Raw genomic sequence first — 14,233 nt, forward strand, 5'->3', positions numbered from 1 at the left:
CTGGCGCCAGCACACCTGCTGGGGGAGGGCATATGGAAGACTCGGTCAGCACTCCTGCTGGGGGAGGGCGTATGGAGGAATCGGTCAGCATTCCTGCTGTAAGGTACATGCATGTGGATGTCAGATGATGACAGGATTAGAAACAGAGATTGTAGCACGGAAGGAGGCCAGTTGCTAGAGCTGGCCTGTTTTCCCCATTGCCCTGTGTCTTTCTCTGCTTTAAATATTTATCCAATTTTCCTTTGAAAGATGCGATGGTCTCTGCCTCAACCACTCCCTGTGGTGAAGCATTCCCTGCTCCAATATCTCTTTGTCTAAAACAAATTTCCCCTAACCTCTCTCTTCACTCTCTTACTGATGACTTTAAATTGACGACCCCTCATCATTACTCCCCAGTAGTGGTGTAGGCAGGGTTTTCTTTTCGGGGGTGGGGGGGGGGGGCCGGTGGGGGGGGGGGGGGGGAGTTTGGATGAACTTGCAAGACCAGACAAAACTACTTAAAAAAATCTATTTGTCAAATTGGAATTGCACAATAAGGTTCAAACAGAAACATTATTACTTCCATTAAGCTAACGATTCAAATAAAGCAAATAAATAGAAAAAAAGTCTTGTCGGACAAAAACTCTGAAGCATGAAGTCCAAGTGCCAGTTATGTGCCGTTAATCTAACTTTGCTATTATACACTGCAATATCCTGCTGTAAATTTAGTAGCACATGCCCGATTAATTGGTTTTCACTGGTCGAACTGGCCAGCTCTGAAGGGACGTCCATTGTTTTTGTGTTTTATAAAGTGATCTAAGGCACATCCTTTCTAAAGAAGGACTAGTCCAATAAAAAAAAATCAAACACATTTCAGGGGGCGGCGGGGTGTTTGAATATCTACCTGCCTATGCCACTGCTTTCCAATCAGAGGAAATAGTCTTTCCCTATTTAGTTTGCCAAAACCTTTTATACTTTTGAAAACTTCTATTAAATCTCCTCTTACTCATCTCTGCTCCAGTGGAAATAGTCCCAGTACATTGTATCTCCTCTTAAATCTAGTTTTTCATCCCTGGCATCATTCTGCACGTGCTCTGGCTTTAATGTCCTTACTATAAAGGGATGCCCAAAACTGCACAAACTCATTTGTGATCTAACCATATTTTGTAGAAATGTATTACTTCTTGTACTTGTGCCCTATTTATAAAACCCAAAAGGCTGTTGGCCTCCTTTTATTTTTTAAAATCAAACTGCCTCACATTTCAGGGAATTGTGTATTTAAATCCCAAGGTCTCTCTGTTCATGCACACCTTTTAGCATCTTTACATTGAGTGTATAGTCCTATATTTTTCCTTCCAAAATGCATTACTTCATTAGCCAAATTAAATTGAATCTGCCACCTATCTGCCCATTCCAGTAATTAGTTTACGTCTTGCTGAAGTGCTTGGTTGTGATGCCCCTCACTCTCATAATTGAATAGCCAACTGAAATCTACTGTGTAGGTCAGACATGAAGAATGGGCACTTGGGTGAAATATTGGAGATTGGCCTATGCCTCTGGGAATGTATACCAGCACGAGTCAGAAAACTGAAGGGATTAAGAAAAGCTGTTGCTTCTGAATCTTGTGCTGTGAACTTGGGTGAGAATGACACCAACTTCACCTACTTCTGGCACTCAATAAGCACTGCCAGATGCCCTGTATCATACATGCCTGGTGGCAGTTGCATAACGGTGCATTGTATAGAAACACTTTTATCCATATGTTTTACTTTTAAAGTTTGCTGTATCTGAACCCCCAAGTGTCTCGCAGTGATTTATCCACACAAATTACATACAATACTACAAAGTGGAACATATTACTCACCGGAGTACAGTACTCCACCATTGGGTAGTGTAACTTGTGTCCCTTTGCTGTACGTCCTGAAAAGAAACAGCTCTGGCAGATGTCATAGTTGAAGTGTTTGAGGCTCCGGTACCTGGGGAGGAAGAACAAGCAGAAAAATAAATGTCAAACATGTTTTGTATGAAGTGTCATTCTTCCCCACAAACAGATCACTAAAGCCTTTTGATTTTTTAAACTTTCTCCTCCATCTCCTATGTTTGTTTAGATTTTTCTTTCCATTGAGGGGAAAAAAGTTAAATGATTAAATTACGCAAGTTTGTATTTTGAGAAACTGAAAATTGCAGGGAGGAGACACAGAGATGCAAGGAGGGCCAGAGTTTTGATGTCCTGGTAAAGTTAAATTTGAGTAGTGGACTGCAGTGAGGCTTGATTGTAACACACGTGAGGCTGTAAAGAGGCCAACAAAGGTGCGGGATGGTGTATTTTCAGCTCAGGAGGAGGAAGAAGGGAAAGTTCTACAGGAAGAGAAAGAGAGAAGAGGGGAGAGAAAGAACATAAGAAATAGGAGCAGGAGTAGGCCATTTGGCCTCTGGAGCCTGCTCTACCATTCCTTAAGATTATGGCTGATCTTCTACCTCAACTCCAACTTCCTGCATTATCCTCATATCCCTTGGTTCCCTTAGTATCCAAAAATCTATCGATCTCTGCCTTGAATATACTCAACGACTGAGCATCCACAGCCCCAAGGTAGAGAATTCCAAAGATTTACAACCCTTTGAGTGAAGAAATTTCTCCTCATCTCAGTCCTAAACAGCCGGCCCTTTATTCTGAGACTGTGACACCTAGTTCTGGACTTCCCAGCCAAGGGAAATGTCCTCCCAGTGTCTACCCTGTCAAGTCCCTCAAAAGTTTTATATGTTTCAATGAGATCACCTTTCATTCTTCTAAACTCTAGGGAATATAGGCCTAGTCTACTCATTCTCTCCTCATAAAACAATCCCTCCCATCCCTTGAATCAGTTTAGTGAACCTTCGTTGTACTCCCTGTAAGGCAAATATATCCTTCCTTAGGGAAGGAGACCAAAACTGTAAACAGTACTCCAGGTGTGGGTCTCACCAAGGCCCTATATAATTGCAGTAAGACTTGGTTACTCTTATACTCCAATCTTTTTGTAATAAGGGCTAACATATCATTTGGTTTCCTAATTGCTTGCTGTACCTGGATGTTAACTTTCTGTGATTGGTGTACAAGGACACCCAGGTCCCTCTGAATACCAACATTTCCCAGTCTCTCACTATTTAAAAAAATTCTGCTTTTCTATTTTTGCTACCAAAGTGGATAACGTCACATTTCTTCACATTATATTCCATCTGCACCGTCCTTGCCCACTCACTTAAACTGTCTACATCCCTTTGCAGCCTCTTTGTGTTCTCCTCAAAACTTACTTTCCCACCTAACTTTGTATCAGCAGCAAACTTGGATACATTACACTCACTCCCCTCATCTAAATCATTGATCTAGATTGTAAATAGCTGCAGCCCAAGCACTGATTCTTGCGGTACCCCACTAGTTACAATCTGCCAACCTGAAAATGACCCGTTTATTCCTACTCTCTGTTTTCTGTCCATTAACCAATCCTCAGTCCATGCTAATATATTACCCCAATCCCATGAGCCCTAATTTTGTGTAATAACCTCTTGTGTAGCACCTTATCGAATGCTTTTTGAAACTCTAAATACACTACTTCAACTAGTTCCCCTTATATACCCTGCTAGTTACAACCTCAAAAAACTCAACAGATTTGTCAAACATGATTTCCCTTTCATAAATCCATGTTGACTCTGCCCAATCATATTATGATTTTCTAAGTACCCCATTACCACGTCCCTAAGAATAGATTCTAGCATTTTCCCTACTACTGATGTCAGGCTAACTGGTCTATAGTTCCCCGTTTCCTCTCTCCCTCCTTTCTTGAATAGCGGGGTTACATTTGTTACCTTCCAATCCACGGGTCCATTCTCGAATCTTCTGGAAGATCAAAACCAATACATCCACTATCTCTGTAGGCACCTTTTTAAAACCCTAGGATGTGGGCCATCAGGTCCAGGGGATTTGTCAGCTTTTAGTCCCATTAATTTCTCCATTACTATTTCTTCACTAATTTCTTTAAGCTCCTCATTCTCACCAGGCCTTTGGTTCCCCAGTACTTCCGGAATGTTTTCTGTGTCTTCTTCCGTGAAGACAGATACAAAGTATTTGTTTAATGCCTCCGCCATTTCTTTATTCGCCATTATAATTTCTCCCGTCTCTGCCTGTAAGGGACCCATGTTTACTTTTGCTAATGTCTTCCTTTTTACATACCTATAGAAGCTTTTACAATCTGTTTTTATGTCCCTTGCTAGTTTACTTTCATATTCTCTTTTCTCTCAATCAATTCCTTTGCTGAATTCTAAAATCCTTCCAATCCTCAGGCTTACTACTCTTTTTGGCAACATTATAAGCGTCTTCCTTTAATCTAATACTATCTTTAACTTCTCTTGTTACCCACAGTTGAACCAATTTTCTGCAGAATGGAGGTTATGTTAACCGAGGGTGCACAAGTTGAAGGTACATGGTCAATGTAGAGTGGAATGATCAACAAATAAGTGGCTAGAACTGGATAAAGAATGGAGGTCACTGATATGAAGAAACAGAGCAGGAGAGAAGGCAGAGCCCTGGGAACCCCGAAGGTCAAAGCAGATTCGGAGAATGAGTCATTAGTTAAAACACAAACAGCCATATGAAGGGAAACTGAATAGCCACGACTGGCACCCTATCCACCACCTTAAACATTCACTCCCTCCACCACCGGCGCACCGTGGCTGCAGTGTGTACATCTACAAGATGCACTGCAGCAATTCGCCAAGGTTTCTTCGGCAGCACCTCCCAAGCCTGCGACCTCGACCACCTAGAAGGACATAGGCAGCAGGCGCTTGGGAACACCACCACCTCCAAGTTCCCCTCCAAGTCACACACCATCTGGACTTGGAAGTATATCACCGTTCCTTCATCATCACTGGGTCAAAATCCTGGAACTTCCTCCCTAACAGCACTGTGGGAGTACCTTCACCGCATGGACTGCAGCGGTTCAAGAAGGCGGCTCACCACCACCGTCTCAAGGGCAATTAGGGATGGGCAATAAATGCTGGCCTTGCCAGCGATGCCCAGATCCCAGGAACTAATTTTTAAAAAAGGGGCTGGGACCAAAATACCAAAAACCTGCAGCACTCACCGCTCCTAAAATTAAGATAAAGCATCTTTAAACTTAATTTGTGCTAATATCCCCCATCGTCCTGAAGCTCTAAAGGGAGATTCTCTTGCGCACCAGTGCACTATGCAGCAGTTGTTCTGGATGCGCAGCTTAGATGAAAAAGACTCAAATTATGCATCACCATTGGTGGAGATTGAATTACTGTTTAGATCCATGAATTTGTTGGGATTTTGAATTACTTCTGCTAGATTATTTGCTGAGTTTGGAAGTTTCCAAACTAATGTTTAAAGGTAAAATTCTTTCCCAATATCACATGATTCCCTATTATGTTGCACGACTCACCTAAAGCCTACGATCGGGCACTCTTTGCAGATGTTGCACTTTGCCTGATGTTTTGCAGTTTCAGCAGCTGCCACTCGGTGCAGAACAGGAAGCCAGACCATGGACTGAGGCTCCAGTCTCATCCACTCTACAAACAGTTTAGCATCAATTTCTGGTTTGTTCTGACCCTAGAGGAAAGTGAAATAAGAGCTGCATCAACATTTAGTTGAAGTTTATTGTCTGCGATCCTCAATGATTTGCTGTCTAATACATTAATATTGGGCCTTCTGCCATTTTTATTACTGGATTAGTAAAATTAAAATGTCTTAAATATGAAGTATTTTATGCAGATGTTAGCCTTGGATTAGTGGGAGCACGCTTGCCTCCGAATCAGAAGGTTGTGGGTTCATAGAAACATAGAAGATAGGAGCAGGAGTAGGCCATTCGGCCCCTCGAGCCTGTTCTGCCATTTAATGCGATCATGGCTGATCATCCAAATTCAGTACCCTGTCCCTGCTTTCTCCCCATATCCCTTGATCCCTTTAGCCTTAAGAAATATATCTAACTCCTTCTTGAATATATTTAATAAGTTGGCCTCTACTGCCTTCTGTGGTAGAGAATTCCACAGGTTCACCACTCTCTGGGTGAAGAAATTCCTCCTCATTTCAGTCCTAAATGGCTTACCCCTTATCCTTAGACTGTGACCCCTGGTTCTGGACTCCCCCCGCCATCGGGAACAGCCTTCCTGCATCTAGTCTGTCTAGTCCTGTTAGAATTTTATAAGTTTCAACGAGATCCCCTCTCATTCTTCTAAACTCCAGCAAATATAAGCCTAATCGACCCAATCTCTCTTCATACGTCATTCCTGCCATCCCAGGCATCAGTCTGGTGAATCTTCGCTGCTCTCCCTCCATGGCAAGAACATCCTTCCTCAGATAAGGCAACCAAAAATGCACACAATACTCAAGGTGTGGTCTCACCAAGGCCCTGTACAACTGCAGCAAGACATCCTTGCTCCTGCACTCGAATCCTCTTGCTATGAAGGCCAACATACCATTTGCCTTCTTAACTGCTTGCTGCACCTGCATGCTTACCTTCAGCGACTGGTGCACAAGGATTAGGTGCACCAGGTCTTGTTGCACTTCCCCTTTTCCCAATCTATTGCACCACTCCAACAAGATGTGAGCACATAACCTAGGCTGGCACTTTAGAGCAGCACTGAGCGAGTGCTGCACTGTCGGAGGGTCAGCACTGAGCAAGTGGGAGGGTCAGCACTGAGCGAGTGCTGCACTGTCGGAGGATCAGCACTGAGCGAGTGCTGCACTGTCGGAGGGTCAGCACTGAGCGAGTGCTGCACGGTCGGAGGGTCAGCACTGAGCGAGTGCTGCACTGTCGGAGGGTCAGCACTGAGCGAGTGCTGCACTGTCGGAGGGTCAGCACTGAGCGAGTGCTGCACTGTCGGAGGATCAGCACTGAGCGAGTGCTGCACTGTCGGAGGGCCAGCACTGAGCGAGTCCTGCACTGTCGGAAGGTCTGTACTGAGGGAGGGCAGCACGGTCAGTACTAAAGGAATGCTGCAATGTCGGAGGTGCCACCTCAGACTTTAAACCAAGAACAGACTCCCTTTTCAGGTGGACATTAAAGATCCTATAGTTTCTGAAAAAATGGCACAGAGCAATCTACCAGTGTTCAGCCCAACATTCTTCCCTCAACCAACACCATCCAGAAAAAACAGATTTATTAGTCATTTATTTCATTGCTGTTTGTGAGATCATGCTGTGCACATATTGGCTGCTGCATTTGCCTACTCAAGTCACTGTACTTCGAAAAGTAATTTATGTGATGGGCTTCAAGATGTATCTCAGAGATGTCATAAGGTGCTTATATAAATGTTAGTCTCAGCTACAACTCACGCTTTTCCAAAAAAGTAGAGCTGAATATATCTCATAGTGGTATGACAATGTAGAGATAGGCTGCACTTAAACACACTGCTGGGCATGAATTGGAAATTCTCAGTGTGGCTGCTGGAGACACAAAGACAGCCGATTGGTGGGATGGAGGAAGAGGAGTCGACTAACAATGTGGTGCAAACAACAGATCAATTAGAAACCTCTTGCAGACATTTGTTGCTGAAAACTGCAGTATGAGAAAATTCCATTCAATAAATGCTCCAAAATTAGTGGAACAACAATGTTTGAATAGAGTTGTGGATTGATTGAATGTCATCTCCATCAATAAAAATGAAATGTGAAAAATAAGGAAACAAGATGAATGTGGAAAGGTTATACAAAAAGTTATAAGCTGCTCCACTTCTTAAAAAATATAGGTTCTTTAAAGAACTCTTACCCCTTTTTACAATTGGTAAATGTCTATAGCTTACTCGCAGTCTCTGCTAGATCTTGTGAAGCATTTTTTACACCCATCAAAGTGACAGATGTCAGTTCTGGGGAATGGGACACGTTCCATTTAAGGTCGTCAGTGTCAGCATCATACTCCCAGGCCAGGTATAGCACAGCCAGATACAGAACAAAACTTACTCCACTCTGTTCCAATAACATGCTTCAACCCCAACCAGAGGAAGTGGCATTTCCCCATGAACCATCCTTAGGCCTGTCTGATTGACAATTAGTGTTGGATTTTATAGAGTTTTTTTGCTGTAGGCCTTTGTCCATTAGGAACTGGGACTGGAGTAGAGCACACTTACGTGTTGGAAGCAACTGCGGACACTCGGTTCAATGTTGCTGCCTCCAAATGAAGCGACTTCCCCCAGCTGGCGGGGGATCTGGACTGCATCATGAAGCAAAAGGCTCAGGCTTCGTTGGTCACACAGATCAGTGGGTGCAGCTACTTGTTTGAAAAGATCTGCAAAAATTATCAGTAAGGAAAATTATGTTTTTGCTAATCTTCAGGAGGCAAGTGAGAGCTCAGAAAAACCAATGTATTTCCCTTGATTACCTTGCTTGGTAAATTGTCAAACATTTCTCTCTCAGTAAAGAAGCTTTACCAGATAGCTGGCATAAATTTACTTTTCACTATTTTATGATCTCCGGTTCTACATTCTTGGTCTACGTTGAAATAATAATGTGCGTTTGCTTCGATACCATTTAATATTGTATGCTTCTCTGAGGAAGTCCTTTCACCACTTTCTTTCTTGACTGTAAAGCTTAAACTGCTCTAATCTTTTCTTGTTCTCTTCCCTATTACTGTACATTTGTTGCTCTTATGTGCACCCTTTCTAACGCAAGGATTTTTTTTGTGGTGTTGCCTTGTGTGCAAAATTCTGTTATGATGAGGAGCTCGCCATCTAAATGGAACCTTAGGTCATGAATTTAGATTGCAAATATACTACAATTGTTTTCAATTCACCTTCCTCATCTATCTATTCCCATGAGCGAATTTATAACAAATATAGTGAGCTGAGTAGCTTATTAATGTGCTGTAAAATTGGATGGTGGCTTGCCCCCAGTGATTCCCCCACATGGTTAGCCCCAGAATTCAGGCCATCACAAGCAAAGCAACAAAGAAAAACATATTCACAAAGTGTGCCAATTGGACTGAATTGATAAACATTGATCAGATTATGAAATACATTCATCCATAACAAACACCACAAAAGCTGGTTACACAAGCAAATATCATGGAACTGTCAACTAGTGTTAGAATATAAACAGCAATTAGATATAAAACATTACAGAAGAATCTTAAGAAGCACGTCCTTAACTATATTTTTTAAACCAATAGGTACTTTCCTAAGGTTACTCAACAGCAGACCACATGCTCTGAATTATAACTTAACACACTTTGTACTTAAATTAAAACTAAAGGTGAATATAACATTTAAAAAGACATGCCTTGATTGAACGTAATAGTACAAATGGCACTCTCCTGGGTTTTCATGTCTCTTCTATAACAATTATTCACGCACTGAATGAGAAAGTTAATTCTCATCACTTAATGACGCATAAATTGACACCTCATTTACAGCAACATACAGGCAGAATTTCTTGACAGCAAGATGAATTAATTTGCTAACTACACAAACCTGTTAGTTTGCTAGATACACAGGTTACGCAAATTATCTTGGATATACACATTTATTGTTAGACTTGGCTTTCATTTAAAATAAAAACTTGTTACAATGCACAGAATAATTGGAGTTTTAAGGTGCAGTGTTCCATTCTTTAAATCCTCCGCTTTGCCCGCAATTATTTTGTTGAATACATTGACATATTAGCTGTCGTAATAATAGGGCACAGGTAGAGGCATCTGGAAGATAGAGGCAGTTCAACAATTTGATCCCAATAGCACCATCTCCATCTTCACTTCTCCATACAAGGAGCAGGTTCAGGCAATAGCTCCACCTGCGAATGTGTTTCAGGAGATGCTTCAGCACTGATGAAACCTCATAACAGAAACCTTCCCACAATTCAGCACAAAACTGTCAATCTCATGCAGTTGGGTGACAAGTATGGTTGATGTGGGGAGTGGTGATGCCACCCTGGTGAAATAGCGGGTGGTATTCAATTTCAAAAATGCTTGCCCTGCTTCCCCCCTGCCCGCAGCCCCCCACATCCCTGCCCGTAGCCTTTGCTGCTGTCCTGCTCCCTGCCCTCGTCTCACCTTTCTGGCTGCTCTGTCGGCCACTATGCCCCTGCCCTTTGCAAATCTTTACACCTCACCTCCGCCCTCTTTTCAAAACATCTCTCTTCATCTGCTCTTTTGACCAACTCCCCTAATTCCAAGCTGCCTGCTTGTCCCGCCCACTCTGTGCTCATATTGTTTCTTCTCTGCCCTGTAAAGAACTCTGAGATGTCTTTCCAAAATGAGAACAACTTGCATTTATATAGCTCCTTTAACATACTAAAACATCCCAAGACACTTCATAGGAATGTAATCAGACAAGAACTGGCACCAAGACAAAGAAGGGGACATGAGGACAGGTGACTAAAAGCTTGGTCAAAGAGAGAGATTTTAAGGAGGGCTATAAAGGAGGAGAGGTGGCGAGGTTTAGGGAGGGAATTCTAGAGCTTAGGGCCCAGGACCCCACGCAGCTGAAAGCACGGTCGCCAATGGTGAAGCAAACGGACTGGGTCATGAACAAGAGACCAGTGTTTGAGGAATGCAGAGATCTCAGAGGGTTGCAGGAGGTTACAGAAATACGGAGGGGCAAGACCATGTAAAAATTTAAACACGGGAATGAGAATTTTTAAATCAAGGTGTTGGTGGACTGGGAACTAAAGTAGGTCAGGGAGCACAGAGGTGATGGGTGAACGGGACTTGGCACGGGTTAGAATACGGGCAGCAGAAGCGCTCAAGTTTAGGGAGGGTGGAAGGTAGGAGGCTGGCCAGGAACACACTGGAATAGTCGAGTCTGGATAAACAAAAGCAAGGATGAGGGGTTCAGCAGCAGATGAGCTGAAATGGGATGGAGACAGGAGATGTTGGAGGTGGAAGTCAGCGGACATGGTAGTGGAGAGGATATGGGGTTGGAAGCTCAACTCAGGGTCAAATAGCACGTCGAGGTTGAGAAAGTCTGGTTCATCCTCAGACAGTGGCTGGGGAGGGGGATGGAGTCGGTGGCAAGGGTACAAAGTTTGTGGCAGGGACTGAAGACAACGTTTAATTGGAGAAAATTGCGGCTCAACCAGGACTGGATGTTGGACAATTAGTCCAATAACACGGAAGCAGTGGAGGGGTTACGAGAGGTGATGATGAGGTAGAGCTGGGCGTCGTCATCATACATGTGGAACCTGACATCATGTCTTCAGATGATGCCGCTGAGGGTCCTTGGGGGGTCTCCAGAGATAACGGTGCTGGGATGGGAAGAGAAGCCATTGCAGGAGACTCAGCGGGACAACAGGAAAGAGTCATTGGTGGACGATAGTGTGGTTAACTGTGTCATAAATGCAAGTTGCTGCTCTTCTGTGGCTGGGGCAGAGATTTATTGCTGGAGGTGTGTACATCTCCCTGTTCCATTAAGAATGATCAACACAGACTATATCTGAATGGCCAGGGATGGAAGAGCTTTATTACACTCAGCGTGACATACCTCATAAAAATTAGGGAAAAATACACACATTAATTTTAAGTTGCGTTGCATTGAGGCATTGTTGGCATCGCCCTTCTGCTTTAAGAATAATTGATAGACAGTGTTATTATTTCCCGAGATGGTCTCGGCAGCATCAGCTTTGACAATTCTCCTTGCATTGCAAGATCACACAGTGCTTTATGCAGCTCGAGTGGCACACAGAAATTAGTGAGGACAAGGCTCCCTAAAATACTGCTATATATTTAGACTTTTAATATGCTTCTCAAGATTGAAGTGATAAAAAGCTATCACTAATAAAACCAGTTACTAAGGGGCCCAGTGATGTTCAGTGCCCTTGGGAAGTAGCAACATCCTACATGTTTAAAATACCAAAAAGTAATCTGCAGTGACCAAGTCGATACTTGCACTTGTAACTGTAGTGTGGGAGGCGATACTTACACTTGTATCTGCAGTGACCGAGGCGATACTTACACATGTATCTGCAGTGACCGAGGCGATTCTTACACATGTATCTGTAGTGAGGGAGGCGATACTTACACATGTATCTGCAGTGATCGAGGCGATACTTGCATTTGTATCTGCAGTGTGGGAGGCGATACTTGCACTTGTATCTGTAGTGAGGGAGGCGATACTTATACTTGTATCTGTAGTGAGGGAGGCGATTCTTACACATGTATCTGTAGTGAGGGAGGCGATACTTACACATGTATCTGCAGTGATCGAGGCGATACTTGCATTTGTATCTGCAGTGTGGGAGGCGATACTTGCACTTGTATCTGTAGTGAGGGAGGCGATACTTATACTTGTATCTGTAGTGAGGGAGGCGATACTTACACATGTATCTGCAGTGACCGAGGCGATACTTACACATGTATCTGCAGTGACCGAGGCGATACTTACACATGTATCTGCAGTGACCGAGGCGATACTTGCATTTGTATCTGCAGTGTGGGAGACGATACTTGCACTTGTATCTGTAGTGAGGGAGGCGATACTTACACATGTATCTGCAGTGACCGAGGCGATACTTACACATGTATCTGCAGTGACCGAGGCGATACTTGCATTTGTATCTGCAGTGTGGGAGGCGATACTTACACTTGTATCTGTAGTGAGGGAGGCGATACTTACACTTGTATCTGTAGTGAGGGAGGCGATACTTACACTTGTATCTGTAGTGAGGGAGGCGATACTTACACTTGTATCTGTAGTGAGGGAGGCGATACTTACACTTGTATCTGTAGTGAGGGAGGCGATACTTACACATGTATCTGCAGTGACCGAGGCGATACTTACACTTGTATCTGTAGTGGCCGAGGCGATACTTACACTTGTATCTGTAGTGACCGAGGCGATACTTACACTTGTATTTTTCCTCCAGAAGACCCTTGGACAGACACATCAATCCAATTTTCAAAGACAGCACTCTGATTCTTCCACTCCTACCCCTGGAAGAGAAGAGCATTACACAAGTACATAGATTGGTTACACTTATTTGAATACAGTGCAGGTCCATTTTGTATTGCCCTGTGTTAGAACGGCATTGCTTTAAAAGGTAAATATTATTTCACTTCCGTAGATCAATTAAAAGTAGAAATTTTGTCCTCAATTTTCTACAGTATCTTAACCGGGTCTGTAAAGATTGTACTTCATCTTTCACTTTACAAACTCAGTTTTGAACCAAATGCCTTTAGGCCTTATATGTCTACATTTGGGGTTATACCACTTCCATTTGTGTGATCAGATCTGTGTTGCAATTTGAGTGATGAATAATTTGATCAAAGCCGTCTAGAGTGGTTAAGTAACATTTAATATATTTGCTTTCCCCCCCCCCCACCCCCCCCGAGGGTGGTCCCAGTTATTCTTGAGACTCAACTAACATGTCCAACCAGCACAACTGGGCAAAGACACACATCAGGCCTCAGAACCTCAGTGGGGCTTGTGTTTCCTGCCGTCACTGGGCGAGGTCGAGGAGGGAGTGGTACTTGGTTGTGTGCTTCATTGACAATACAGGATTGGCTGCAATTATGCAGGGTAACCTGAGCAAAGTGTGTAATGTAATTCCATGGCTATATGACAGTCCTGTGGCATATGTTTCCCATGACAAAATTCCTAGCCAAAGTTATTACCACAAGTAATGGATCATCGAATCATAGAGTGATAAGAGTGGAATAGAATTAAAAGAGTGAAAGGTTGGCTGCTTTCAACCGAACACAGTAGGTGGGAAAATCTCACATAGTCAGCAAAGCACCAGAATTAATTTGTGTCGTCAACTAAAAATACTCCAGACGCTGAGAGAATACAGATGAAAACTATGCTCCTCCTCTGGCAATGCTCATAGAGAGTTCGATAATGCACTGTTTTATAATTATAGGAATGCTATATCATGCAACACATGTTTTATTATAATAATATTCTGTGGCACTGCTCAGACAAAAAAACTGCTCTAATCTAGGTTGATATTTCAGTGCAGTACTGAAAAAATGCTGCATTGTCATAGGTGCTATCAAAAAAAGAGATTATCTGGTCATTATCACATTGCTGCTCGTGGGACATTGCTGTGCGCAAATTGGCTGCCGCGTTTCCCACATTACAACAGTGACTCCACTCCAAAAGTACTTCATTGGCTGTAAAGTGCCTTGAGATGTCCGGTGGTCATGAAAGGCGCTATATAAATGCAAGTCTTTCTTTCCATCCTTCAGAAGAGACGTTAACCGAAGGCCCATCTGTTACTACAGATCAAATTACACTAAAACTACCACGGTACGATTTGATGATGAACAGGGAGTGT

At 43.1% G+C, this 14,233-nt stretch overlaps 1 protein-coding gene across 2 annotated transcripts in view; it reads right to left on the reverse strand.

The window, feature by feature from the left end:
- The window catches only part of LOC147121352 (utrophin-like), a 232,317-nt gene that overhangs the window by 92,241 nt on the left and 125,843 nt on the right, over nucleotides 1-14,233 (reverse strand). For both annotated transcript variants that reach the window (XM_085981551.1, XM_085981550.1), the window contains 4 exons: nucleotides 12,805-12,890; nucleotides 8,098-8,255; nucleotides 5,415-5,581; nucleotides 1,844-1,955 (listed from right to left, as the gene is read on the reverse strand). In XM_085981551.1, coding sequence (XP_085837677.1) covers nucleotides 1,844-1,955; nucleotides 5,415-5,581; nucleotides 8,098-8,255; nucleotides 12,805-12,890 — 523 coding nt within the window. The remainder of the gene's footprint in view (nucleotides 1-1,843; nucleotides 1,956-5,414; nucleotides 5,582-8,097; nucleotides 8,256-12,804; nucleotides 12,891-14,233) is intronic.

This window comes from Somniosus microcephalus, chromosome 3 (genome assembly GCF_052327205.1).
Source record: "Somniosus microcephalus isolate GS21.2 chromosome 3, FLI_Smic_1.0, whole genome shotgun sequence".
NCBI lineage: Eukaryota > Metazoa > Chordata > Chondrichthyes > Squaliformes > Somniosidae > Somniosus > Somniosus microcephalus.